Here is a 26,417-nt window from a genome sequence, read left to right as displayed (position 1 = left end):
CCGTACACCACATAACTAATCAAATCCGTACACCACATAACTAATCAAATCCGTACACCACATAACTAATCAAATCCGTACACCACATAACTAATCAAATCCGTACACCACATAACTAATCAAATCCGTACACCACATAACTAATCAAATCCGTACACCACATAACTAATCAAATCCGTACACCACATAACTAATCAAATCCGTACACCACATAACTAATCAAATCCGTACACCACATAACTAATCAAATCCGTACACCACATAACTAATCAAATCCGTACACCACATAACTAATCAAATCCGTACACCACATAACTAATCAAATCCGTACACCACATAACTAATCAAATCCGTACACCACATAACTAATCAAATCCGTACACCACATAACTAATCAAATCCGTACACCACATAACTAATCAAATCCGTACACCACATAACTAATCAAATCCGTACACCACATAACTAATCAAATCCGTACACCACATAACTAATCAAATCCGTACACCACATAACTAATCAATTCCGTACACCACATAACTAATCAAATCCGTACACCACATAACTAATCGAATCCGTACACCAATGTACTCCTTATTTTCTCTTTTCGCACTTACCCTACCCACTTTATTGGCTTACCCTGCCCTCTCTTTTGCCTTACCCTACCCATTTTCTAGTGTTACCCTCTATTCTAATTGTGTTACCCGCCCCAATTTCCAACTTTTCTTCTCTAAGTTCGTGTTACCCTCCCCGCTACATTTGGTCCATCATCCATATTTGTCGTCGTTACCCTCCCTCTTCTGTATCTTACCCGCCCTATATTATACCTCACTTTTCTCACTCTTTCCTATTTAGGCAATTTAATTTTTCATGTTCGTTTCTTTTTATTCGTGTGACGTTACATTCTCCTTTGTTTTTTCCGCCTGCTATTCCAGCTTTCCGGATTTCTCATGTCCCATTTCCTATTACGGTAAGTCTCTTTGTTTCATGTTTCTTTTCCTAACTTCCTCTTTGGGAAATGTTTCCGAGTATATCCTTGGTCTCTTTTTTGTCCCTCATCTGTCCCCTGGCCTATCGTGCCCACAGTTTCCCATGTTACCCGCACTTCACTTTTCTTACACTTTTACTGCCTTGACCAATCTGGCTCCTCTTGCCATCAAACTTCATCTCACCTATACTTGTAATCCACATTTCCCAGTGTTACCCGGATGTCACTCTCAACCCTACTTGTCCGCCCCTATCACGTGCCTTCCTTCTCATACCATTCTCATTTTCATTTTCTTCTTCATCACTTTGTACGGTACAAACATATCTCCTTCTCCCTCATCCAATTCTCTCTCTCACTCTCACTGCTAGATTTTGCATTTTTCTCATTTTTCATTTTTCATTTTTCATTTTTCGTTATTTTCCACTACTTGTGTGAGAGCCCTCCCCCATCCCAAGGGTCCTCCCTTCTAAAATCATCCTCCCACCATAAATTCCTCATATAAGCTTTCTTTTCCAAGACATCCCCCTTAATCAAAAGATATCAGAATTATTTTAAGTAATTCTACACAACTCCTAACTTCTAACACTGCTCTACGACTCCACAAGACACACATTCCTCCTACAAACTTACCCCCACCCAGCCGAATACCCACACATTCGTATTTCCCTCCCCAATTCCCACTTTCATTCTCAAATCTTAAAATCTTGCCAAAACCCCCACTTGCATCGTTTTAATCCCCGCCAAGAAATAGAGCTCAATGCATCTGAAACCTTAATTTTTTGCCATTGACGGCTGCCAAGGATGTTGTAAAGGCCCGAAGTCGCGATTGTCATTGTTGATCCTGGACGTCCTACGACGTTGTCTAGGGCGCCAGATATTATACCAACTATAAAAGCTAAGGCTAAAGCATAGATATACTAGGATCAAGGCTAAAGCATTTGATAATTGAATTGATTCCAAAAAAGTATATAAGTAGAAGGTTTCTTCATCCAATTCCCACTTTCGAATTGACAACTTACTTACTATCCAATTATAAGTCAAGTCAGAAGAAACCAAGGAGAACAACAGTAAATACTTACTTATCTAGTGAATCCAACAATTCAATTACCAATTAATTAATCCAACAGCTTCAAGTCAAAAATGGCATCCAACGACATTATTTCTACTAACGTCCCTTCTAAGGTCCCTACTACCGATACTGAGGAATATCCAGTCCAACAGTCATCCGTTACATAGCTCTTAGTACAGCTGCTCCGGAAGAAAGAAGCTTCTTTTTCCAATACGAAAACATCTTTAGTCTCTGAACTGGGGGGTATTTCAGTCGTTTCCACGATCCTTTTTCTGACGACGATCATGATGGACACATTCGTCTTTATTTTGTTTTATCAGATTTATACTATCACAGCTGTTATTTCTGAGGAATGGCCATATTTGTCATCAATAAACGGTCATGTGTTTTTTTCCCTCAGTGGAATTTACCCATATAACATATTCGTTATTTCTACCCTTGGTAATGATAACATACACCCTTTTGTTTGTGACTACATACATTTAATGATACTATGAATTTTACAATAGAATGTTCCGGTAAGACAAAAAAAAACAGATAGTTGATTAATTCGTCGAAGCTGCTCAATTTTATTGAGCTCCGAAATTGCAATATAGTACAGGGCACCTTTACTATAGTGACAAATTACACTCCCACACTTCTTGAAAGAATTCTTTTCCACAGCAACTACTAAGGAAATTTCCTAGGATTTGAAGTTAGGAAATTGTTTCCTCCTGTTGAGAAGGTGAAAAGCAGACCATTCTTGTCTATAAAGATTTCTTTAGTATCATAGCTGCTAGAAATTATCAGTGTCTCTTTTGTTATTGTTCAAGTTTAAGTACGATAACGACTAATGGTGTATCTTTAATTTCTCAGGAAGCCACAGAGGAGAGGTACCCGTAAATACCGCCTTTGATTAATAATTATTGTACAATGTATGTGATTTTGAGCTCTTGTGGATCCAAGACGAGAGCATTGAAAAGGTTAGACGTATACTGCCTGACTGCCATCTTAGTGAAAGGAGTATATAAATTGTATACCATGTCATTCTCTTACTTAACTAGTAAACAGTATTACATGATTAGATTCATTACAACTTTGCAAAACCCATCAAGTAACACAAGATGAGTAAAAAGGTATTGATTGTTTTTGCACATCCAGAGCGCAATTCATTGAATGGACAATTTTTGGACGAAATAATCGATCAGTTGAAAACTCAAGGAGACAAATTTAAATTAAGTGACCTTTATGGTATGGGTTGGAAGAGCGAAGTTGACATTAATGATTTTCCGGATTATCCCAAAGATAAAGTCTTCCAACCTTCATATGCCTCTAAAAAGTACCATCAATTTACTCCAGATGTTATTGAAGAGCAAAACAAGCTCATTTGGGCTGATACTGTCCTTTTCGTTTTTCCTTTATGGTGGTACAACCTTCCTGCAATTTTAAAAGGATGGTTTGATAGGGTATTCTCAAGTACTGAATATTGGAAGAATAAGACCGTTATGGGAAAAAATGTGTCCTTAATTGTCACTATGGGGGCAACAGCTGCAGAAAACTACGATCCACATGATCCAATAAAAGATGTAGACCAATTACTCTCTAACATTTTCCGTACCTTTTATTCGGGGAGAATGAATCCGTGGACACCTTTGTACTTTTTTGGTGTGGCTCACGTCACTTCAGAGGACGTTAAAGCTATGAAAGCTAAAGTTCGTGATTTCATCCGTAACATCCCTTCTTCGCATTGAATTGAAGGTTTTAACCTTTTCAGAGTACATAAATAGTTCATTTGATCTGGAGAAAGTTTTTGTTGCAGCTTAATTTGCGAATCCTATTTCATGCCTTCATATACTTTCGAGAATTACAAAAAATTTGAATTCTGTTTAGATAATGTGTATTCGTATTCAACTTTCTCAGTATTTTGATTTTCAATATGCCGCAGTAATACTCATAAGAATTCCTTCTTTGTGATTTGCACCTCAGGAGGATTCGATTCCGAATTTTCACTAGAGTTTTTTTTTTTTTTTTTTTTTTTTTTTTTTTTTTTGATTTTATAAGAATAAGAAAAAGAATTTGGTGATTCTTAGTATCGTGGATTCGGATTCTGTTAATCTTGGAGTTTCTATGGGGTCAGAAAATATGAATTATATTTGTGAAGAAATCAATCTCAAATCTATGATTCTAATAATAATCAAAAATCTACTTCCCTTCTTTTATATCCTTCGAGAATCCAATAATATCTTAGATATGATTCGCAAATAATGTGGTTCTTGAATTTATTTGGAATCGATTCCGGATTTTTTTACGAATCTTTGATTCTTTGTATGATTCAAAAATAAGTTACAGGAGTTAAACTACTCTTCGTTGGGTTCGGAGAAAGTAGGTAACAAAACAGAATCCACTACTTGCTCATATCTGGATTCCATTTACCTCTATAACTCACTTGGTTTGAATCCTATGGAACAAATGTTCCATCCAACTAGAGGATTCGATAACGAATCACCTTTTCAACTATTTATTCTGAAGAAGCAATTAATAGGTTACTGTGAGTTGCTTTCATATAAATAATTCTTTCCATGATGCTTTTAAACATATGATAATGCTGTCTACCAACGTCACTTATAGCCATTTATGGCCCGGGGGGTGTTCGCATTTATTTTGGATTCGAGGCAGATTCATATTTGATTCGATTTAAAATCACTTATAACCTACCCGCATCCTTATTTTTGAAAAATTCAAATAGCTTTCAAGGGAAATTCGCTCTGTCATTACTGAAAATAAAAACTATATTCCTTTTGTATATATGAGGAACAACGATCTTGAGCAGACTAACATCGAAAGAAAGTTAAACAATGTTTCTCTTCATTCAAGAGATTAATTTTAAAGATTCAAAGAGTAAAATTTATACTCTGCCATTTAACCTCCCAACGTACCGGAAAGCAGGCTATTAAATACTGAAATACACGCAGTATAACATCTGTCTCATATATTAGAGCCTTATTGAATTGATCTGATACTGGTTGTGCGAAAGTTCAGAATTCTGACTTTAGCTGTTATGAAGAGGAGTCGTTTTCCTTTTTTTAATGAGGAATACTTTTCAGTACAGAAATGCGACACTATACCAATAATATGTATTGACTCTCTGGGGGCCTTTCACAATATTACGCAAATATGATTGTATCGAAATAATCATGAAACTAACTGGAAAAGAAGAAACCAGAATTTTACTATATGTTGATGAAAAGTACATATCTTGGTGTTATTCCAAGTAATATCTGTGGATATTATAGCTACTCAACCTGAAAGAAATAATCATTCTCTTAGGTAAAGCAGCAAAGATTGAGACGATTAGTGAAAATAAAAGTTAAAAAGATCCGGAAATAAAAAATGCGGTTAAAGAATAACAGTCTTATTATATTCCCAAGTAAACAAACATTTTACTGAATTTACTTAACAATTTATCATTCGCGTTACTATTCCTCTGAACTATATCGTATTCCTTGATAGTGCTAAAAGAAAACTATTTTTATATTGACTAAAAGAACTCACATACCAGGTTATCTTATAAAACAACATCTTTAATGAATTTTTTGGTAACTTGGTAGACTTTTGGTTTTTGCAAGTCACTTTCTGAAAGCACATTTCTCTCCCTTGAAGGTGGAATGATTGCCTTTTCAATCATAGTGCTCTGTGGTGGGAACAATAAGCAAACAACATAATAAGTTAAGAATGCGACTGGGAAGGAGTAGAAGTACCCCACCAAGTATAGATTTAGAACACCTTGTGGGAGTTTAATGCTTTTGTTGATATAGGATGCCAAACCTGGAAGTAAAGGCACAAAACCTACAAGTAACGGTGGAATAGTACGCCAGTTAGTACCCAATCGAGTGCCATATCTGTAGATACCATTAGGGTTATAAAATTCCTCGTAGTCATACTTTTGACGATGAACAATAAAGTAATCACACATCAATACAGCTGCAATGGGACCTAAGAAAATCGAATACCCGCCCATGAAAGCGGTTAAAGTTGTAGCGTTGGCGATAACCTCCCATGGACATAAAGCCCATCCACCTAGTAAGACGATTATGAATTGTCCACGTCTAATATTTACGTATTTTGGAAACAAGGCTGTTAAATCATTTGCAGCAGAGATAGAATTAGCTGATATATTGATACCAATCTGAGCAATTAGAAATGAGAGAGCTACAAAAAATGCAGCAACTCTCCCTCTAGGCGTACCAATCCACTCTTCTGCGATGAGTAAGGGATCCCAAATAGCTCTCCCATATATTAATTCAGTGGCAACAGATCCAACTATACCCATAGGAGTCATTATACCATGAATTAATGGAATAGCATATAGTTGTGCGTAAGGTGCATGATAGTTGGCAGCATACCTTGTGAAATCATTTACATTCACCCCAAGAGTAGAGTAAGAGGCAGCTGATGTAGTAACACACTGGACGATAAGCCAAGACAATTTGCTCCCTTTTGCCTTGGAACCTTGATTCCAAATGATACTGGTACCCCCAGCTTTGGCATTTAACCAGATCATCATCGCAATACCAGTGATAGGACACACTATAGCTTTGAACATTAAGAACTTTCTAATATTCTTAGCATGGATATAATGAAAGGGAAGGCAAATTACTGTGTAAATAAAGTAACACAATAACATAGAAGACGTGGTGGAACCGTCATGAATTGTGTTCTTCATATGTTTGAATCTTGGTGACATTGCATAGATCATTGCTTGCACACATTCCGCGCCTGTGTACGCATTGATTCCGTAGTAATAACAACCGACAATAAACCTCATGAAAACAATTACATGTGAAAAATAGAACCCGAAGGCCGCTCTGGACTGAACAGTAAATGGAACATGATACTTCGACCCAAACAAACCATGGATTGCAACAATGAATGCGATCACTACATGGCCTAAAACATTGCAACCATACGTCCACCCTGGCGATAATCCTTTTGTGATGAATGAACCAGCCGTTCTCCAGCCGGCTGCGTTATACGAATCGGATATCCAGTATGCTAGGTACGCATAAGGCTTCCAGTTTTGGTCTTCAATAGGTGTTGGGACGAGATCTGGATTGCTCCAAGGTTGGCCATCTTCACCCCCTTTAACCTGGATCCTTTTCAAGAAACGCTGGTATGGTTTTTCTTCAGATGGAGTCGATGAATTGTTATCATTAGAAGGAACACCTTCTTCATAGATAAGGATATTCTCTTTTTTTATTTCAGACATTATTGCCTATTTGCGGATATTGCCGGGTTTCGGGATCTGGTGGATTTATCGAAACTGCCAAGCCAAAGGTACAGAAACATTTAAAATCCAAAGTGTCCGCATTTTATAAGGCAAGAAAGGTCGTATCTGATCTGTATTTCCTAATCGCATATAACATGAGTAAGAATATCACTATTGTAAGCGCACATAATTCTTTTCTCTAAGATAATAAAGAATGTTTGGCCCGTGGGATTTAATTGCTGTATCTTTCAAGATGGTGCGGCGATATCAGCAAGTTCGTATAATATGGTTTGTTCACTTACCATTTACGGCTGAAATTTCCCATTCCAACAGGAGGAATTATTGTATAACAACATTCATAGATGGCCAAGCTCCCCTTGACTGCAAATCTAATCGATGATATCCCGTTGTCAACTGACCAATTATCAAAATGCAGAAAATACTGTAGTGCTCAAATTACTTTTCTTTACTTATTACATTTCGGAAAAATTAGAGAGTGCACGGTAGTTTCGCCTATTTTCTACGGATTCTTCAAGCTGTAGAACTTTTTTACTGTCGCCTAAAATGATATTTTTTGCCAAAAATCGTTTCTGTCACTATAGTAGTAGTAGTAGTATGTTCAACTATGATTCACTAATTCGAATCACTCCTGTTATGTTTCTTTTTTTAGATGAGGACAAATGTTTGTTTATGGTCATTAAACTTGCATAAGTTTTTTATAAAAACTACTCGAGAGCATGTTTTTGTCTCGTTGGAATGCCAGGATTGATTTCGAAAATTACAAAAAGAGGAATTTACGAGTAACGGTTATGATCCACGTGTATGCGTTTAAAACTTCTCTAACATATAGTCTCAGAAATGTGGGCTGAACATGAGCCAAAATTATGTGTGAACTAAAGAAAAATCAAATAAGTTAATTAGAACTACGAAGAGTGTCTATATTTCCAAAGTTTATGGGCAGCTACGTATCATACAGTGAGGTGGTACTTTTCCTGAGCATACTTCCTGAGAGATTTACCATAAAACCAAAATACAATCACCAGGGAGTTCAATGCTATACACAAACCACCTAGCGTCCCGATTATTCCCTTAGCTCCTTGTGCGTCGTACCAATATTGGAAAACAAGGGTAAATACACCTCCAACCACATTTCTGTAAAAGAGGATACTGGACATACTAGTAACAGCCATGTTTTTACCAGGATAACTTTCTAAAACGTAGGCCAGAGTGTTACTGATAATTGCTGACATACCAAAGTTTATAAAGCATATTCCACAAGCACCAGCGAACCAGTGAAGTTTGTACAATGGTGCATAACCAAAGAGTAAAATTCCTAGAGCGTTTAAGATTGTTGGGATGAAATTCATGATCAAACGGTATTCTGGTTCAAAAAGTCCATTGCTGCCCTCTCTTTTGCAAAAGTATAGTTGAACAGGATCACTGAACATGTTATATATCACAGCTAGGAATGAGCCAACAACACCAGCCAGAGATAAATTACTGAGCTCGTTTGGCTTGAATAGATATGGAGGACCAGCATAGAGGACAGAAGTGGCTGTCTGTTGAAGGGACAACCACCAAATCTGAATACCATAAATGACAGCTCCCAGAAAAACAGCTGGTAATCTCACAGCTCGAAGTGAAGAGAAACATCCTTGGATCAGTTCAAGAATACTAAGACTCTTTGACTGGGAAGAGAAAAAGTACATCTTTTGATAGAAAGTTTTTTTCTTAATAGTGTGGTCGATTGTCTCTTCTTGTTCCGTAGTCAATGAGTCGGCAGAATCCGCAAGAGTTTGCTCGATTTTCTCTTCATGTTTTGAAGTCATGGCTTCGTCTAATGCTGGAAGATTACCATCTATATTAACATCTCCTTTCACTTGGGAAACGTTGGAAACAGCAACTGTTAACATTTTTTTATGATCGGCTTCTTCGTCGATGTAGAGATCGCGGTCAAAGATTGACTCCTCCAAGAAAAAGAAGTGCACAATAAGCAATGTGGAACCAACAATAATAACAATGTATGGACTCCATCTCCAGGTAGGTAAGTCCTGTGCAACGTAGCCTGAGATGAATGGCCCGAAACTAGACCCCATACTAGTTGCTAAGATGTAGATCCCCATATATCTTCCATGTTCATGTAGAAAGAATATATCTGTAATGGATACTTCAACTAGAGAATCAATTGGACCAACAGCCAAACCCAAAATAATACATGATGCTAGCAGGCCACCATATGTTGCTGTTGCTCCAATAATAACCATACCAATGACTGTTAGGAAAGTTGAAATTAGATAAACTGGTCTTCTTCCCCATGAATTGGCAAGTGGTTGAACCAGTAAGCAAGAAACTGCTAAGAAGAAAAAGACTAACGCATTGGCACGATTAAGTTGATGCAATGTGACTTTCAAATCAACTTTTAATAACATATAAATTGGACCCATCCAAGTTGGAGCGGCAGCTAAGATCAAGCAATAAAAGAATAGCAGATAATTATGAAGTAGTTTCCTTGGTGTTGACCAATTCAGCGGGTCATCTGGATGAGAAGTAGGGGTGGGATTCAAAATAATTCCATCTTTTTTCTTTAGTCCAAGCTCTTGGCTTAGATTTGGAACCTTTGAGTCGATGACCGTTGTACCCAAAACATTTGGGTCGTCTTTGTATTTGTTGTATGAGAGCATGGCGAGCAGTTAATGTTCTGATTGTTTAGTCACCTCCTCTTCTAAATTAATAATTGATAATATAAGTAGTTCAACTGGAAGGGATTATGTCTAACGTTCTAACTCATATATGGTCTTTATACTTTTTGTAAAAGTTCGTTTTTTAACGATATGTAGATAATATTGAAGATATAAAGAGGTAGAAGGTCTTTTCTGGTTTTGACAAATTTCCCTTAAGGATCGTTATCGATAATAATCCTTTGTTGTTCTATAATCGTGAATACAATAAATTGGTATAACTAAACGCGCTTGGCGTGTGATTATCTCAAATTAGAATACTAAACCTTATATTATATGAGAAAAAAAAAAATTAACAAGACGTCCTAGAAGGTAGCAACCTGGCATCGTAAAACTTACACATGTACCCTTGAAGTTGCTGGGGTTTGTTTAACTTGTTACAGTTTTTTGTTTTTTTATGGATTTCCTATTGTTTGTATGTGCTCTTACATACTATCGTACACTAAAGCGCGTTTAGATTAGATTGATTTTTTTAGATAAGCATTTTCTGTTCGGAAACAAAAACAATTTTCAATACAAGCATTGTCTGTATTAGAGCGTTTAGATATACATTTTAGTAAACAAAGGGACCGAAGCATGTAATCCTATATCTTTTCATTTAGAACTGAAAAGTAGGTTTAGTGACCCCAGTAGACAGGCTTATCAGAGTATTGTGTTAGCTTTTCATGTAGCTTATGATAGGCAAGCGTTTAGATAACAATCAGTAAATATCACTTATCACATTACATTGTAATCATTTTATTTTAAAGGTATAAATACTTCCAATACTCGAAAATAAGAGTTTGAATCACCCTTCACTCTTGAAAAAGTACATATAATTATAAATAATACTGGATTGTAACAACTCGCCTCGTAAACCCTCCAGTTACAGCATAGGTGTGAAAAGGCTATTACAATGACAATTTCCGAAATCGCTCAACCAATATCAGACGAAGATTCCTCATGGAAACCCAAAGCTTCCACAAAGCTTCAGGAAGCAAGATCAGAATTGCCTGGTCATTGGGAATTGCCTGTTGATGTGTTGGAAAAATTTTCCATGACTTCTAAAGATCACGTCTTGGATCTTCCACAAATGTTCTTATCACCTGAAGAAATCGAGATCACCAAACTGCAACCCGCTAGTAGCTTGGTGGAGAAAATTGTAAGTGGTGAATATTCTGCTCTTCAAGTTTTAGAAGCCTTTTCACATCGGGCAGCCATTGCTACTCAGGTTACTAATTGTTGCACGGAGCTCATGTTCTCTTATGGAAGAAAAAGAGCCTTATATTTAGACGAATATTTGAAAGAGCATGGAAAGCCAATTGGACCATTGCATGGTTTACCAATATCAGTTAAGGACTCTTTTAAAATACCAGGTTATGATTCAACACTTGGTTATGTTAGTTTTATCGGTAACAAAAAAGATATCACAGAGCCATCGCCAATGATTAAGTTGATGATTGATCTCGGTGCGGTTCCTTTTGTCAAGACAAATTTACCACAAACTTTGATGACTGCAGATTCCGAAAACAACATTTTTGGGAGAACTCTGAACCCAATCAATCTGACATTGACTGCTGGTGGAAGCTCGGGAGGAGAAGGGTCTTTGGTGAAGCAGCGTGGTTCAGTTTTCGGCATTGGTACCGATATTGCAGGGTCGATTCGGATTCCGGCATTGTGCAACGGTGTTTACGGCTTCAAACCAACCACTAATAGAATTCCATTTGCAGACCAAGTTGCACCAGCCGACCCAACATACCTTGGTTTCGAGCCTTCTGCTGGTCCATTAGCTACGAACTGGGACGATATTGAGCTCTTTATGAGACATGTTTTGAATTCTGATCTCATAAAATATGATAAAACATGCATACCTTATCCATATAATGGTTCAATTTCATTGCCTTCCGTGTTAAAGATTGGCCTTATCACGGAGGTCGACTATTTTCCTCTGCACCCCACAATGGTTGATACTCTGGAAAAGGCTGCTGGGAAATTAAGAAAAGCTGGCCACGAAGTACAAGAGCTCAGAAGTGACATTGTTGACTTTTATAAAGAAGGCTTCAAGACATGTTTTGGCATGTACATGATCGGTGCCTCTGAGCTTAAAAATGGTTTTGATATTTTGAAGGAAGAAGATGAACCATTAATTGACTCCCTCAAAATGAATCCAGGAGTTGTTCCCCCACAAAGTATAGATGATTTATACAAACTCAAGGCTAGTCAACAGAAAGTCAAAGCAAAAGCCACTTCTCTTTTTGATAATTTTGATATTATTATCTGTCCTGGGAATGCCGGAGCTGCTCCTCCTCATGATGAATACGGCATTCCACCATTCACGTGTATCTGGAACCTAATTGACTTCCCAGCTGCTATAATCCCATTTTCTACGATTGACAAAGAATATGATGTTGATACATCGCAGTATCCTCCGGAATTACTTCAACCTCGAACATATCCGGTTTATAAAGAGAATACTTACTTAGGAGCCCCTGGTCATATTCAGATCGTAACTCCAACCTTTCAGGATGAAAAATTGTTAGAAATTGGTAAAATAATCGACAGTGTTTTGAATGCTTAGCCTGAGGATTTGAACAAACGTAGAGATCTTATGGTATGTTAAGGGTGTATATATCTATGTAAACATTTTTACTTTTCAAAAAAAAAAAAAAAAAAAAAAAAAAAACAATTCTAGATAAGCAGTCCCTTTAACTTTTTTTAGATAAGATAAGATGCGGATATGTTACCTATTGTGTGCCTGAAGGTATATATATGGAAGACCAGTAAAAAAACCGCTGATTGAACCATTTATTTAAAGAGATAAGGGGTATTGAGAATTCTTATTGATCCTGGACGTCCTACGACGTTGTCTAGGGCGCCAGATATTATACCAACTATAAAAGCTAAGGCTAAAGCCTAGATATACTAGGATCAAGGCTAAAGCATTTGATAATTGAATTGGTTCCAAAAAGTATATAAGTAGAAGGTTTCTTCATCCAATTCCCACTTTCGAATTGACAACTTACTTACTATCCAATTATAAGTCAAGTCAGAAGAAACCAAGGAGAACAACAGTAAATACTTACTTATCTAGTGAATCCAACAAATCAATTACCAATTAATTAATCCAACAGCTTCAAGTCAAAATGGCATCCAACGACATTATTTCTACTAACGCCCCTTCTAAGGTCCCTACTACCGATACTGAGGAATATCCAGTCCAACAGTCACAGGTTTCACATAAGGAAAAGACAGCATAACCAGGCAAAACAATGCGTACACCACCGTCATCGTGTGTGGAATCACGCCCCATTTACTGGGTGCTTTGACCGCCTCATCGCCGGCTTCCCTTTCGCACTTTTCAATGAACCTGTTCCGGCCTCTAACAAGCAGTATCACACTCGGAATGGCGTATGACACGATTAGAAGCGTCACTGCTGCCGATATGATGGCATTGAACGCCTTCGTGCTGCCCAGCATGATGCACCCTATAATCGCAACAAGAACCTGCGAGAACAGGTGTGCATACAAGGGCACCTTGTTCTTGGAATCGATACTCGCAAACCTGGCCGTTACCAATCGCGACAGCGTTCCCTCCGGCCTCATCGCCTCCATCTCCCTCGATAACGCCCACAACATCCGCGACTGCCATGTCCCACTCGCAACACCGCATGTCAGGCCGGCCACGATGGTGGACGCTTGCATGAACACCGCCAAGTTTCGGTTTCCCGTCGCCTGGTAATAGATTGTCACAGCTGGCGCAATCGATTCCAACACAGCACTCGTGTCGCGGACGCAGTAAAAGAGCGCAATCGAATACGAGAAACTCGTGACGAAACCAATCACAATGGTGGTCATGATGACTTTGGGCACCAGCACTCTCGCTGCAGCATGGCCAACCTCGTCCACCATGTGCGTTGCTGAGTCGATCCCCACGAACGACCATAGTGGGTTGATGAGGCTGACCAGGAACGCCATTCCATTGGACTTCCACCCGGTGTTGTTGTGGAACTTGTAGAAGATGTCTTCGCTCTTAGGCCAAGGCTGTTCGGCGATGGTGTCGCTTCTTGAAACGAGACACAGGATAAATGTGATGGCGTACGAGAACAGTGACATTGCTAGCCCAAAGGAGGACAGGAACGGCAAGCCCCTGTAATTGCAATTGAACGCAGTCAAAAAAATGGTCAGTATTTCGTACAGTAGGAATGTATGCCACCGCTTCAACTCGAAAGAGGGATGCAGAATGGAGTGGATACCCATTATACTGTATATCAATGAAGACACAATACTTGCTGTCGTGAACACGCAACCAAAATAGTTGATTAGGCCAACCGCTATCGCCATGTGCTTCTGGAAGGACGAACGACAGCTGTTCGAGTCCATGGTGCTTAGCTTCAAGAGCTTACCATCCGTGGTCTCGTCTTCTTTCTGTGACAACTTGCTGATGTCAAGAGCGCTGGATGACTTCTCTCTAACCGAGAGCTCTTCGACATCACCGACCGCACTTCTCTCAAGAAGTTTTAACGTCCAAAAACTCGTTCCAGCGCTATTAGGAAGCAACCGGGAGAATTCTGAGAGCGAATACCCACACATCAAAGTCAACACAAAAGCGAATATAAGACCGTAGACGACCGCAGGTTGACCTGCGCCTGAAAGCCCCACGACAAATGATGAGGAAACGCCTAGCCATGAGTTGGTCAGCGAGAACGACATGCCTATCAATGGCCACCATGAGTAGTTATGGGCAAGTTTTCCCGCCTTTTGAGAAGCACCAAGAGAGCTGGAAGAATCCGAGACACTCATTTTGCGTACGTTGCTCTTAGCTTTGTTTGTCGATTTTTCTATAGAACATCTGCTTATGCTGTAATTTGTGATTGATTCCCTCTCAATGCCCAAGATGATGGTCCTTTATATACCATTTCCTTGTAGACGATGCTTGACCATAAATGGTTGGATTTTTTTTTTCAGCGTATGGTCATTAATTTGTTGTCTTGGCCAGCACTCTCTCTCTTGTCTGAACTGGTATGTGTATTTTAAGTCATGGTAGTCTGACTATCTCTAATATCACTGCTTAGAAGTGGAAAAGTTAACATTTTACTTGCATGTATTTACTTGCTATCGACATATAGACTATCCAAACCAGGCATTTTCTTGAGAGCTGTGCCCAAGTCCTGTGTTGTTTCGCAGCGCTCTATCTCACCTAGAATATTAACCCCAAACGACCTTAGTGTTTTCGCGTTAATGGCGTTTATCGTACCATTGAGGATGCAGCCCGAGAAATTCTTGTCCAGTCCATGATGCTTCAAATGCTCTACCGTGAGCATGGTATGATTCAGGGTACCAAGACCGCTGTCCGCAACTACAACTATGGATATTTCATGCTGAGGGTACCTTTCGATCAAACTGCGAATCAGGTCTGTTGTGATCTCGAGCTTTTTGGTTATGGGCACAAATAGCCCGCCCGCACCTTCGACAACCAAAACATCGTTTTGGAGGTCATCGGTACTTGGAATACAAAAGTCTTCTAATTCAATGTCAATATCAGACTCGAATTCCATGGCATTGTAAGGTGAAAGTGGTTTCTTGAACTGGAATCTTGGTGGAAATAGCTTTGGTTTCCAACCTGTTAATTCGGTGGGAAACATGGAAACCGTCCTTGTGTCGCCTGTATCACATTCGAGCCCAGTCTGAACCGGCTTCCAGTAATCAGCTTTTAATCTGTGAACCAGTAAAGCTGAAATAAACGTTTTTCCCACATCTGTTCCCGTCCCTGTTACGAAGATAATCTTAGTCATTGATTGGGTTTGATTTCTATGGAGGTATCCGTTATGACACAGCAGTGTTGGCCTTCATTTTGAACATGAGAGTCATGGCTCATAGAACACTGGTTCATCATGCATTTTATATACGAGAATTTACTGAGGCAAATGTAAGCGAGAATATGAGCTGTGCTTATTGGTCGAATTCATCATCCCGTCGCTACAATATCTTGTTGGATCCCGCCATTGAAGATGACGTGCGTGACCAAGCTAATCATTCTTGGGTACTTTACTTTCTGGTTTTTCCTGATTGTTTTTAATTTTTTTCTTTCCATTTGAATCATCATATCATGATTCAAGAACGAAAGCACTCTAAAGTGTGCAGGCCGTCAATCAAACAAATATCTGCCCGAGTTGAGATGCGACATGCTGCGAAGAAAAAATGTACATATATAAGGTGTATCTGGAAAATGCTTTGGACCTACGATTACAATTATATGAATAATATGGCAGACGAACCACTGGTGTGAAACCTAGTCACCCAGATTCACGGCAAATATGAACGACAACAAGCCCAAGAGTAACAATGTGAATGATATCAATGCCTTACTAGCTTTTGATAAAGCGCACATATGGCATCCATACTCATCTATGAATAGCAACCAGATCATCTTGCCGGTTCTACGTGCCAAGGGGTGCAAGCTTACACTTGCTGATGAACAAGAGACGCAGTTAATAGACGGAATGTCGTCTTGGTGGTGCATGATTCATGGTTATAGCGATGAAAGAATGAACGAAGCGTTGAAAACACAAATTGACGATTTTTCTCATGTTATGTTTGGTGGCCTCACCCATTTGCCCGCTATTAGACTTGCCCAAAATCTCCTCAAATTTATTGATCATCCTCAGTTGGATGCCGTGTTCTTTGCCGACTCTGGATCTGTGGCAGTTGAAGTGTCCCTGAAGATGGCCTTACAGTATCAGTTCTCATTGAATTGTCCAAAGAAGAAAAAATTCATAACTATAAAACGCGGGTATCATGGCGATACATTGGGTGCAATGAGTGTATGTGACCCAATTAACTCGATGCATTCTTTATATGGCGACTACGTTCCTCAGAACATTTTTGTTACTGAACCACCACTGGTTGACACGTTATGCACTTCTTCTTTGCACGGTTCGTTTCAACTAGGTGATAATTACGATGATGAGACTAACAGAAAGGCAATAAAAGATATGGAAGAGACGATGAACTCCTGTCATGAGGAGATATGTGCCGTGATACTAGAACCAATCCTACAGGGTGCCGGTGGAATGAGGTTGTATCACCCTAAGTATTTGATTGAGCTGAAGAAACTCTGTTTGAAATTTGACATCCCGCTGATATTCGACGAAATTGCAACCGGGTTTGGCAGAACAGGCGAAGCGTTTGCCTTTAAGCATTGTGATGTATATCAGAAAATGATAGGAACTCCCGCCTCTGAAATAGTGGATGTATTTCCAGATATTCTTTGCGTTGGAAAAGCTCTCACTGGTGGCTATATGACAATGAGTGCTGTGATCGCCTCAAAACGCATTGCCAATGTCATCTCCGCGAAAGACACTGCGACCAAAGGGACTTTCATGCATGGCCCAACTTTCATGGCTAACCCTCTTGCCTGTGCAGCGGCCAATGCGTCACTAAATATCCTGATGGAGGGAAATTGGAAAGACATGGTGGCTCGGATTGAAGCGCAGTTGTACCGAGAGCTCTACGTCGAGCTTCGTAATAGCCATATATACGGAAAACTGATTAACAATCTTAGGGTTGTTGGTGCAGTAGGCGTAATAGAGCTTTTCGAACCAATTGATGGGACTTTTGTCCAGAAAAGGCAAGTAAGCAAGGGTATCTTCATAAGGCCCTTTGGAAAGCTAGTTTACATTATGCCACCGTATATAATATCGGGAGAAGAACTCACTATTCTGACAACAGGTATTAAGCAGCTGCTTTTGGAGTGGAGTGCTTACAAAATAGGGAATTGCTGAGTTCTATTAACTATGGACCCTAGTGGCCTCACTTGAAGGAGTTGCTGATATACCTTTTATCATGTACATATATATATGTTATTAACTTATATGGAAGACTGCTAGATGACAAAGAGTTTTAGTAGCCTTGTTCAGAAGCCTGATGATTACTAAATTAACCGATACCGTTTAGCTTAAAATTATATAATCCCGCCTTTCGAAGGATCTAGTCTAAATGTTAAAAGCCATCTTAAATGTACATCACGTGTAACTGATTCTTAAAGCTTACTTATAATTTCGACAATTTTATTTATGCTTCCACATTCAACTCAATTATTTGATGGGTCTTGCAATTTACATTTTGAAAGTTGAAAAGAACAGCATAATCTTTAATTAGAGATAAAACCATATTACCCGGCCTCAAATAGTCATCCACTAATTTTGCAGCATCCACAACAAAAAATCCGGGGTAAAACATGAATTCTCCCAGCCAATTTAAGAGCACGTAGATATGTAGGCTTTTTGGTTTAATTAATCGAAGACAAAAAGGGAGTAGCAGCATCTTAGTTAGTTGCTTGGCCATAAGCGTCCAGAAAAGAACGTAGGTGTTTTTTCAGATTAAAAACTTCTTCTTTTGCCTGTTGTTCGGCGGAGATTGGGGTAAAGGTTTTTCTCTTTCTGGAATGTGTTGTGCTTCTGACGGAAAAAATTGTTAGAAAATTCCTGATAGATTCTTGGTATTATTTACCTCCTGTTTTGGTCAGATGCTTCATAAGTAAGGAGCCACGTTACTCATTATTATGTAGTTTGTCATTCCCATGTTTCCATGCCATGTTTTCGGAGGTACTACCTAAGTGCTGACATAATGGTAGTATTATTGGAGAAACAGTGAGTTCAGCGTACCTCTTGGCAGCAAGTTATATTTGCTGTGTAAATTTCTTTTCCAAAATTACATGCTTTAAGCTTATATTGTATACATTTTGTATACGCCCACCTACCATGGGCTATACTAAGAGATGGCAAGAAGCTACAACAAGACGCAGCTACTTTCAATTTTTTTTATTTAAGTAGCAACAATAACTTTCATAGTCTCGGAAATATGATTTCCTTAAGTCAATTCTCTAGAGAAGAATTCACAATCCATACCTTTACCAACTGTGCATCTGTTTAACAGACCTGTTCTTCTTGCCATTTCTTTTTAAACGTACTTCGAATAGTATATTATTCAACTTGTTTCAAAGTTTCTGTTTAAGGTCGATACATGCTATACCTTGAGTAATCTTTGAGATAATATATCACATGAAGTGCGAAGTAATAGAGTTTATTTAAATCAACATTTCCTTTTATTTACCAGTTATTAATGTTCATCTAAAATATATGGGGGCCAGACAACTTAAGAATTAAAACAGATAACAACGAGAAATGGCAGACACTTCTAGCTTGCCTTCGATTGCGCAGAAGAACAATCATGTAACTGAAGTTCAACATAGGAGAATTCCAGATAAGAAGCAGGACGAATTTTATTCTGACAATGAAGTTGAAATAGATACTATTGAAGATACGGAGCTCCCTGGTTACCTATCAAAACAATACTTCCCATTGTATGGTATGTGCTTTATTGTTTACCTCTGTTCTACCATGCAAGGCTACAATGCTTCTTTAATGGGTTCCATTTATACCATGAAGCCTTACTTGAATTACTATAATTTAGATGTAAGCTCATCTTCCGGAACTGGTTTGGTATTTTCAATCTATAATGTAGGTCAGATTTGCGGTGCATTTTTTGCTCCTCTCTCAGATTGGAAAGGAAGGAAAATCGCCATTATGTTTGGTTGTTTTGGTGTTATTCTTAGATCTATTATCACTGGTGCAACAAGTACGAAGAGTGGATTGATTGGCGGTAGCTATATGTTATGTTTCTTCTCTACTATTGCTTGCGCAGCCGCTCCTGCGTACTGTGTCGAGGTTGCCCCATCACACTTAAGAGGGAAAGTTGCCGGCCTTTACAATACTCTTTGGCATGTTGGTTCTATCATTGCAGCTTTTATCACATACGGTACCAACAAAAACTTCCCTAATTCGTCTAAAGCTTTTAAGATTCCATTATACTGTCAAATGATTTTCCCCGGTATTGTTTTCATTTTTGGTTGGTTGCTACCAGAATCGCCCAGATGGTTAGTGGGAGTTGGACGAGAATACGAGGCTCGTGAATTCATTGCAAAGTATCATTTTGGGGGTAACAGAGACCACCCATTAATCGACTATGAAATGTCTGAGATCATAGAGTCATTCCATGGCACAGACATGTCTGCTCCACTAGAAGTTTTGAACCTTACACCATTGTTCAAAAGAAGATCTGATAGATATAGATTGGGGTTAATCGTGGCTATGGGATGGTTTAGTCAATTTTCTGGTAATAATGTCTGTTCGTACTATTTACCTACCATGTTAACAAGTGTCGGCATGAAGTCTGTTTCCGTCAATGTATTAATGAATGGTGTTTACTCTATTGTGTCTTGGATTTCATCGATACTCGGATCATTTTGTCATGATAAAGTTGGAAGAAGAAAGATGTTCATGGCATCTACATTAGGCGCCGCATTGGCATTATCAGGATTAGCAATCTGCACAGCACGTTATCAAGCAGGTAGTAAAGGAGCATCAAAGGGAACATTGGTTTTCATCTATCTATTTGGTGTAATTTTCTCTTTTGCATTTACTCCTATGCAGCCTATCTATCCTTCCGAGGTATCATCTAATTTGATGCGATCTAAATCTCAATTGGTGAATAACGTTGTGTCTGGAGTGGCTCAGTTCGTTAATCAGTTTGCTGCACCAAAAGCAATGAAGAATATCACGTACTGGTTCTACGTTTTTTTCGTTTTCTTCGATATTTTTGAGTTTACCATTGTTTACTTCTTCTTTGTCGAAACTAAAGGGAAGACTCTCGAAGAGTTGGCTGCTGTATTTGAAGCTCCAAACCCAAGAAAGGCATCGACTGATCCAGTTTTCGCCGCCGAGGTAAGAAGAAATATGCTCAGGGAAAATGGTAAGAGACAAATCAGAGCGGCTAGAAGTGTAGCTAATAGTAACCTTAATGATCACAAAATAGATGCTCATAAGGCGGACGCCGAGAAATTAATCAAAATAAAGGAGTACGTTTGAGACTGTCTTGTAGATGTTTGCCATTTTAATGACTAATCCATAAACCAACTAAACTATTTTTATGTTATTTGCCATCTCCGTTTTTTTTTTGCAAGAGAACCAATTTAGTTCAAAAAGCATTTCTACGTTCTCTTATCAAACCTAGCTGTTAGATCTATATTACGTCCTGACCATGTTTTTTATTTTTCTATTGGGTGTTTCCATCTTCATTTCCTTCCTAACTCGAGAAGCCTCGGTAGTGAATTACCTTTTACGTTATTGTCCCAGTTGTAGATTTCACCTCGAACACATAGATAGTTTAATAGTGCATATATGTACTTTAATAATATAAATCTAATTTCAAAATGGATTTTATCATTGAGAAAAAATGTTTGTGATCGTGTTCTCTGCATATTCTCTATAATTTGAGTACATGTTTATAGTTTGACGGAAACAGGCAAAATTCTCGTTTTCAATCGTACCTAATTTTTATTAGTTTATCATGCAACAATATAGGGATGCAATTTTATCTATTGTTTAGAGGAAAAGGAAAAGGAAAAGTTTACAGTATGTGATCTCCAAAGAATTACTCACATAAGTAAATGTAATGATGGCATATTAATAATTTTTAGATATTCGCTTTTTATTCACTTAGGAAAGCTATCTTGAAAAATCATATAATGGCTCCCCAGTATAATCATAATAAATAAATGCCTTAACTTGCATACATATCTTATGAAACCATTTGAATAAAAAAAAAAAAATCCGCTTTATGCTGTTGGTGTTTAACAATACTACATCTGGTTAGAGTGAACAAAAACTCACCTCGTGATCCTACAAACAAGCCTTGTTGAAAATCCATGATCAGTAAGAAGAGAACGAATGGAGGTTAGGGCTTCGCACGTTAGCGTTGAGTATTTTATCAAAATACTTTAATATATTAGACTAAATTTTTGATATATATGCGTTCGTTTGAAAACTATTCAAGTTCACATAGAATATATCTTCATTCATTCCCTTTCATCTCATTAATTATTTGTGTGAAATTCCCAAAAAACAGTCATTGAGGCATACAATTTCCGACCCAACGATGAAGTACTTAACTTTATTGACAATTCTTGCTGTGGTGCAAGGAGCTAGTTTGTACGATCGCCGGTTTTCTGAGAATGGGATTAGTAAAATTGGGAGACAAGAATCTCTATTTCCCTATTTGGCAGGTTCGGCGCCGTACTTTAAATATCCTCATGATTACGGCATCGATTTACCGGTCCCAGAACATTGTCAATTGAAGCAGGTACAATTGTTAGCACGTCATGGAGAAAGATTTCCAAGCAAAGGTAAAGGGAAGCAGCTAAACAACACCTATCAGAAACTTGAAAGATACAGAGGGAAATTCAATGGCTCATTATCTTTCCTGAATGATGAAGAATACCAATGGTTCTTAGATGATTCCTCCCAACTTGAGCTTGAAGTTACTTTTGAAAACACTCTAAACCCATTAAACCCTTACACTGGCGAACAAGATGCAAGAACACATGCTCGCAATTTCCTTTCACTCTACGGACAACTATTGAATAAGAACTCGAATATTGAGCTTTTCACAACAAATTCAAAGCGTGTTCATGATACAGCTATGTTTTTCGCCCAAGAGTTGGATAACATAGTAAATTCCACGCATTTAAACGTAATTAGCGAAGACCCTAGCTCTGGAGCCAATAATTTATCGCCAGGCTACTCATGCTTGCCGTGGGACGAGGATGAAAATGCTGCCTATTTATCAACCTATTCCGAAGCTTACCTGGAGGACATCGCCGAAAGATTAAACAGAGAGAATGCCGATATTGGGTTGAAATTAAACAAGTCTGATGCCTCTTTGCTTTTTGTATGGTGTGGCTTCGAGCTTAACGCTAAAGGATACAGTGATGTGTGTAACATTTTCACCAATGAAGAGTTAATCCACTACTCTTATCAAGATGATTTAACATCATACTACGAGGATGGGGCAGGTCATTCTTTAATAAAACCAATTGGCTCACTTCTTTTCAACGCTTCAGTTGAACTGTTGAAACAAAGTGACGAACAAGAGCAAAAAGTGTGGTTAAGCTTCACACATGATACAGATATTCTAAATTACTTGACTACTGTGGGACTATTTGATGATGGTAAAAAATTGAATACTTCCTACATACCATTTCTACAACACACCTTCCACAAATCATGGTTAACACCTATGGGGGCTAGACTTTATACTGAAAAGTTCCAATGTTCTAATGAAACTTATGTGAGATATACACTAAATGACGCTGTGATCCCCATCGAGTCATGCTCGACTGGTCCTGGTTTCTCTTGTCCGGAAAAAGAGTTCTATTCTTACGCTAATGAGAGGCTTCAAGGATTGAATTTTGTTAAGTCGTGCAATATTACTTCATCAAGTAACCACACTAGTCTAAGCTTTTATTGGGACTACAACACTACACGCTACAATGCTTCTTTAATATTAGAGTAATTTGTCTCGGGGTATGTTTGATGCATAAATGTCCTCTCAATCAATACCTTTTGTTTATATGAAATCAAAGCAGATTTCAATTACATTTAAAAATACCGTCTTCAATGAACAAATATGCTGTATAATAACCAAAGTATCGAAGATCCTACCGCAATATCTTATCTTTTTCAAATTTGATAATATATCGAATTCCTGAGAGGAGCTTGTGTTAGATCATTTATAAAATAAAGTTATTGAACAACAGAAGCCTTAGTCATTACTCTTTGATATCGCATAACTATTTAATATAAGAATTGTATTACACAATGTCTGAATTAATCGTTAACACGCTTTGGGAGCGATGATACCTAAATCACATAGATTGAAAATATCTCAGCTATCGTCAGCAGCCGATAAATGGACCAGATAGAAATGCTCACAAGAGTAGATATTCAAACCGTCGCTCACGCAATAAATGTCACATTAATCAGCAGTTTTTTAGTACCATATACAGAGATTGATAAAACGTCATATTTCCATTTCTCCGGCAAATTCAACTGTTTCAGAATCCATCATCCTAATATCATCATCATCATCATCCGCTATTGCATTCTCATCAAATGTTCCAATATTTGTCGCATTATTTCTGATATCCTGTTCATCATTTTCAAAGTCAATATCAAAAAAGTCATCATCGCTTCCTACTATCTTTTCATAAAGGAGTTTTGCTGCAGTAATAACCTCATCATATGATATTTCTCCCGATGGTAACGGCGTGTAAAGAATTCCGTTATCTGATGCACCAGGCATAAATTCATTTGATTTGTTTAAATCAAAGAGATCGGGAGTTACAACATCAAATGGAGGGGTAGATGTGTATTGAGTATAGTATAACTTCATAATGAAGTTAACTTGCTCTTTGAATATTAGCTCTTTGAAAGATTTTCCCAGTTTCACGCTATTAACCAATGGAATACCGTTTGCGCCAATTTCTACAAGGTCATCATCCTCAGGTATTTCAGAAGACTCTCTTAATATACTTGTAATCATTGCATCCAGTGCGGCATCTAAATCCAAATTTCCCTGCGGACCCTGTTGAATTGTTGATAGATACCACACTGAAGTACCTGGCTCGCAAACTTCTGCTCCAGAGCCTAAGATCAACACTTGAACAGATTCACGATTTCCAGAACTCAACGAGTCTGGTGGAAACACCACCATCGCTGCATTTTCTCCTTCACTAAACCATTGTGAGCAATCCTTCTCAACAACACACGTAAGCCTATGAACTTCATATTTTTGATCAGGGATATTACCACTATTAGGTGGGTGTTGAGTAGGTGACATGACAACCTTTTCCGTTACCCTAGCCCTAGAGCCATCTTCGAAAAATGCTGTTTGTGAATTAGGGTCGTACGACACAAGTTTATGATTTAATTTGTAAGTGGCACCAGCAACGGCAGCAGACCTACAAAAACCTTGGGAAAGTTCACCTGGGCCACCATACTTTGAATATAGAACTGGAAATGGACCATAGACATCAAAACTGGTCAAAAAACGTCTGATTCTAGCCAATCCTTCTGGCGTTTTAGTGTCAAGGTTGCGGCACATCCCTAGAGAAAATAATAGTTCAAAGACTTGAGGTTTTTCTAATTTGAATTTATCTACCAAAAAATTTGCTAGCGGTTTTTTTGCATAAGGTTCCCATAAATCTGTATTTTTCTCGAACTCTAGAACAAATTTAATGAATCGCATTAAATTACGTTTAGTCAATAATGGAAGTGTTTGGTCTGTGAATATTTCTTGCTTTGTATTGGTTAGTTTCTCAAAATTGTCATTTTCGAAGGTGTGAAAATTGGATAGAGATTGGAATTCTAAATATTGATGCACTCTAGACTTAATCAAAATTGAGAGCAAATCTGACTGGGCAAAGAGGATCTTGGGGCTCAAATCAATACCAAAGTTCTTGGACTTGTATTTACCTTGTGCGACCAACCCGGACACATATAGTTTAGCATCCTTGTAAAATTTTGGTTCACTTGTTTCTTCATTGATCTTTTCCGTCCAATTCTTTATCTGGTCAATAGTCATTGTTGCCCATGTATCGCCGTAATAGTTATTAGAATCAATATGAAGTACGCTTGAGCCTTGCCATGCCAATGCTGCAGATAAGATACTTTCGATTAAACCTGTTCCCGCAATTACAACATCAACTTTTTCGGGCGTTGTTTCCGGAAGGGGATCCTCAATTCCAGCTAGATGAGGAACAACTAACGGACTTGCTTGAATAGATCCATCTGGTCCTGGAGAGAAAAAAGATGGGCGACGTTCTGCCATTGATGGACGACGTTCTGCATTCAACATGATTTTACTGTTATTGCAAATATGTTAGAAAAATGAACTAAAGGCCGCCTTAATTTTTTATAATATAATTCTCCCTAACAATTGATATCTAGATATGAATTTTGAAGATCAGTCCGCCTTCAAATAGTGGCACTGTAGGTATTGATTGTCCAATTTATAACCACGGTTTAGAAAAAAGCTCTTTCAATAGTGTATTTGAAAATGAATTGACACCGCCGAAGACACCCTAACAAACAATATAAGAACAAACTATTAGGAGTAAATTAGGAGCAAAAACCTCTGATGAGATATAGCGTAGTGATTATTTCCTTTACCACTGTTTTGGGTTGTCTTATAGGTATATAAAATAAAGTAGCGTATCTTTACTTTGTGCTAAAGCGTTCATTTTTATACAGACATAACTTGCATTTAGTTGTTTTTAAATTTTTTTAAGTTCATTTTATTTATCTGGCAACACAGATAAAAAAAAAAAATGTAAAAAAATGTAAAAAAAAAATTGATTTTCTAGTTCTGCTTTGATTCTATTGCCTTGACTAAATCTAGTTGTACAAGACAAGCAACGCCGGAAAACATGCCGAAAAAAAAATGAATCATAATAGTGAGAAGAGAATAGTTTCTTGCTAATCCGAAGACACTATGTCTGTA

At 38.1% G+C, this 26,417-nt stretch overlaps 11 protein-coding genes across 11 annotated transcripts; 6 read left to right on the top strand and 5 right to left on the bottom strand.

Annotated features, from left to right (window-relative positions):
* Nucleotides 1-870: 870 nt before the first annotated feature.
* KLMA_20838 (uncharacterized protein) lies at nucleotides 871-1,356 on the top strand (the record flags this gene model as incomplete). Its single annotated transcript, XM_022818487.1, has 1 exon — nucleotides 871-1,356. The coding sequence occupies one exon, from the start codon at nucleotides 871-873 to the stop codon at nucleotides 1,354-1,356; it is 486 nt and encodes a 161-aa protein (XP_022678474.1).
* A 1,804-nt stretch (nucleotides 1,357-3,160) lies between these two features.
* On the top strand, nucleotides 3,161-3,787 carry KLMA_20837 (NAD(P)H-dependent oxidoreductase; the record flags this gene model as incomplete). Its single annotated transcript, XM_022818486.1, has 1 exon — nucleotides 3,161-3,787. The coding sequence occupies one exon, from the start codon at nucleotides 3,161-3,163 to the stop codon at nucleotides 3,785-3,787; it is 627 nt and encodes a 208-aa protein (XP_022675148.1).
* A 1,814-nt stretch (nucleotides 3,788-5,601) lies between these two features.
* KLMA_20836 (nucleobase cation symporter-1 family protein) lies at nucleotides 5,602-7,302 on the bottom strand (the record flags this gene model as incomplete). The annotated part of the gene is made up of 1 exon (XM_022818484.1): nucleotides 5,602-7,302. The coding sequence occupies one exon, from the start codon at nucleotides 7,300-7,302 to the stop codon at nucleotides 5,602-5,604; it is 1,701 nt and encodes a 566-aa protein (XP_022675147.1).
* A 968-nt stretch (nucleotides 7,303-8,270) lies between these two features.
* Nucleotides 8,271-9,983, bottom strand: KLMA_20835 (uncharacterized protein; the record flags this gene model as incomplete). Its single annotated transcript, XM_022818483.1, has 1 exon — nucleotides 8,271-9,983. The coding sequence occupies one exon, from the start codon at nucleotides 9,981-9,983 to the stop codon at nucleotides 8,271-8,273; it is 1,713 nt and encodes a 570-aa protein (XP_022675146.1).
* Nucleotides 9,984-10,935: 952 nt separating this feature from the next.
* Nucleotides 10,936-12,597, top strand: amdS (acetamidase; the record flags this gene model as incomplete). Its single annotated transcript, XM_022818482.1, has 1 exon — nucleotides 10,936-12,597. The coding sequence occupies one exon, from the start codon at nucleotides 10,936-10,938 to the stop codon at nucleotides 12,595-12,597; it is 1,662 nt and encodes a 553-aa protein (XP_022675145.1).
* Nucleotides 12,598-13,211: 614 nt separating this feature from the next.
* BIO5 (7-keto 8-aminopelargonic acid transporter) lies at nucleotides 13,212-14,819 on the bottom strand (the record flags this gene model as incomplete). The annotated part of the gene is made up of 1 exon (XM_022818481.1): nucleotides 13,212-14,819. The coding sequence occupies one exon, from the start codon at nucleotides 14,817-14,819 to the stop codon at nucleotides 13,212-13,214; it is 1,608 nt and encodes a 535-aa protein (XP_022675144.1).
* A 305-nt stretch (nucleotides 14,820-15,124) lies between these two features.
* BIO4 (ATP-dependent dethiobiotin synthetase BioD) lies at nucleotides 15,125-15,811 on the bottom strand (the record flags this gene model as incomplete). Its single annotated transcript, XM_022818480.1, has 1 exon — nucleotides 15,125-15,811. One exon carries the CDS (start codon nucleotides 15,809-15,811, stop codon nucleotides 15,125-15,127), a length of 687 nt encoding a protein of 228 aa, XP_022675143.1.
* Nucleotides 15,812-16,333: 522 nt separating this feature from the next.
* Nucleotides 16,334-17,800, top strand: BIO3 (aspartate aminotransferase family protein; the record flags this gene model as incomplete). The annotated part of the gene is made up of 1 exon (XM_022818479.1): nucleotides 16,334-17,800. One exon carries the CDS (start codon nucleotides 16,334-16,336, stop codon nucleotides 17,798-17,800), a length of 1,467 nt encoding a protein of 488 aa, XP_022675142.1.
* A 1,401-nt stretch (nucleotides 17,801-19,201) lies between these two features.
* LAC12 (lactose permease) lies at nucleotides 19,202-20,944 on the top strand (the record flags this gene model as incomplete). Its single annotated transcript, XM_022818478.1, has 1 exon — nucleotides 19,202-20,944. One exon carries the CDS (start codon nucleotides 19,202-19,204, stop codon nucleotides 20,942-20,944), a length of 1,743 nt encoding a protein of 580 aa, XP_022675141.1.
* A 1,069-nt stretch (nucleotides 20,945-22,013) lies between these two features.
* Nucleotides 22,014-23,429, top strand: PHO3 (histidine phosphatase family protein; the record flags this gene model as incomplete). Its single annotated transcript, XM_022818477.1, has 1 exon — nucleotides 22,014-23,429. The coding sequence occupies one exon, from the start codon at nucleotides 22,014-22,016 to the stop codon at nucleotides 23,427-23,429; it is 1,416 nt and encodes a 471-aa protein (XP_022675140.1).
* Nucleotides 23,430-23,936: 507 nt separating this feature from the next.
* Nucleotides 23,937-25,772, bottom strand: MRS6 (GTPase-activating protein MRS6; the record flags this gene model as incomplete). The annotated part of the gene is made up of 1 exon (XM_022818476.1): nucleotides 23,937-25,772. The coding sequence occupies one exon, from the start codon at nucleotides 25,770-25,772 to the stop codon at nucleotides 23,937-23,939; it is 1,836 nt and encodes a 611-aa protein (XP_022675139.1).
* Between the last annotated feature and the right edge of the window lie 645 nt (nucleotides 25,773-26,417).

Source organism: Kluyveromyces marxianus, chromosome 2 (genome assembly GCF_001417885.1).
Source record: "Kluyveromyces marxianus DMKU3-1042 DNA, complete genome, chromosome 2".
Taxonomy (NCBI): Eukaryota; Fungi; Ascomycota; class Saccharomycetes; order Saccharomycetales; family Saccharomycetaceae; genus Kluyveromyces; species Kluyveromyces marxianus.
The sequence above is the reverse complement of the archived record's forward strand: the minus strand, read 5'-3'. Positions and strand labels throughout refer to the sequence as shown.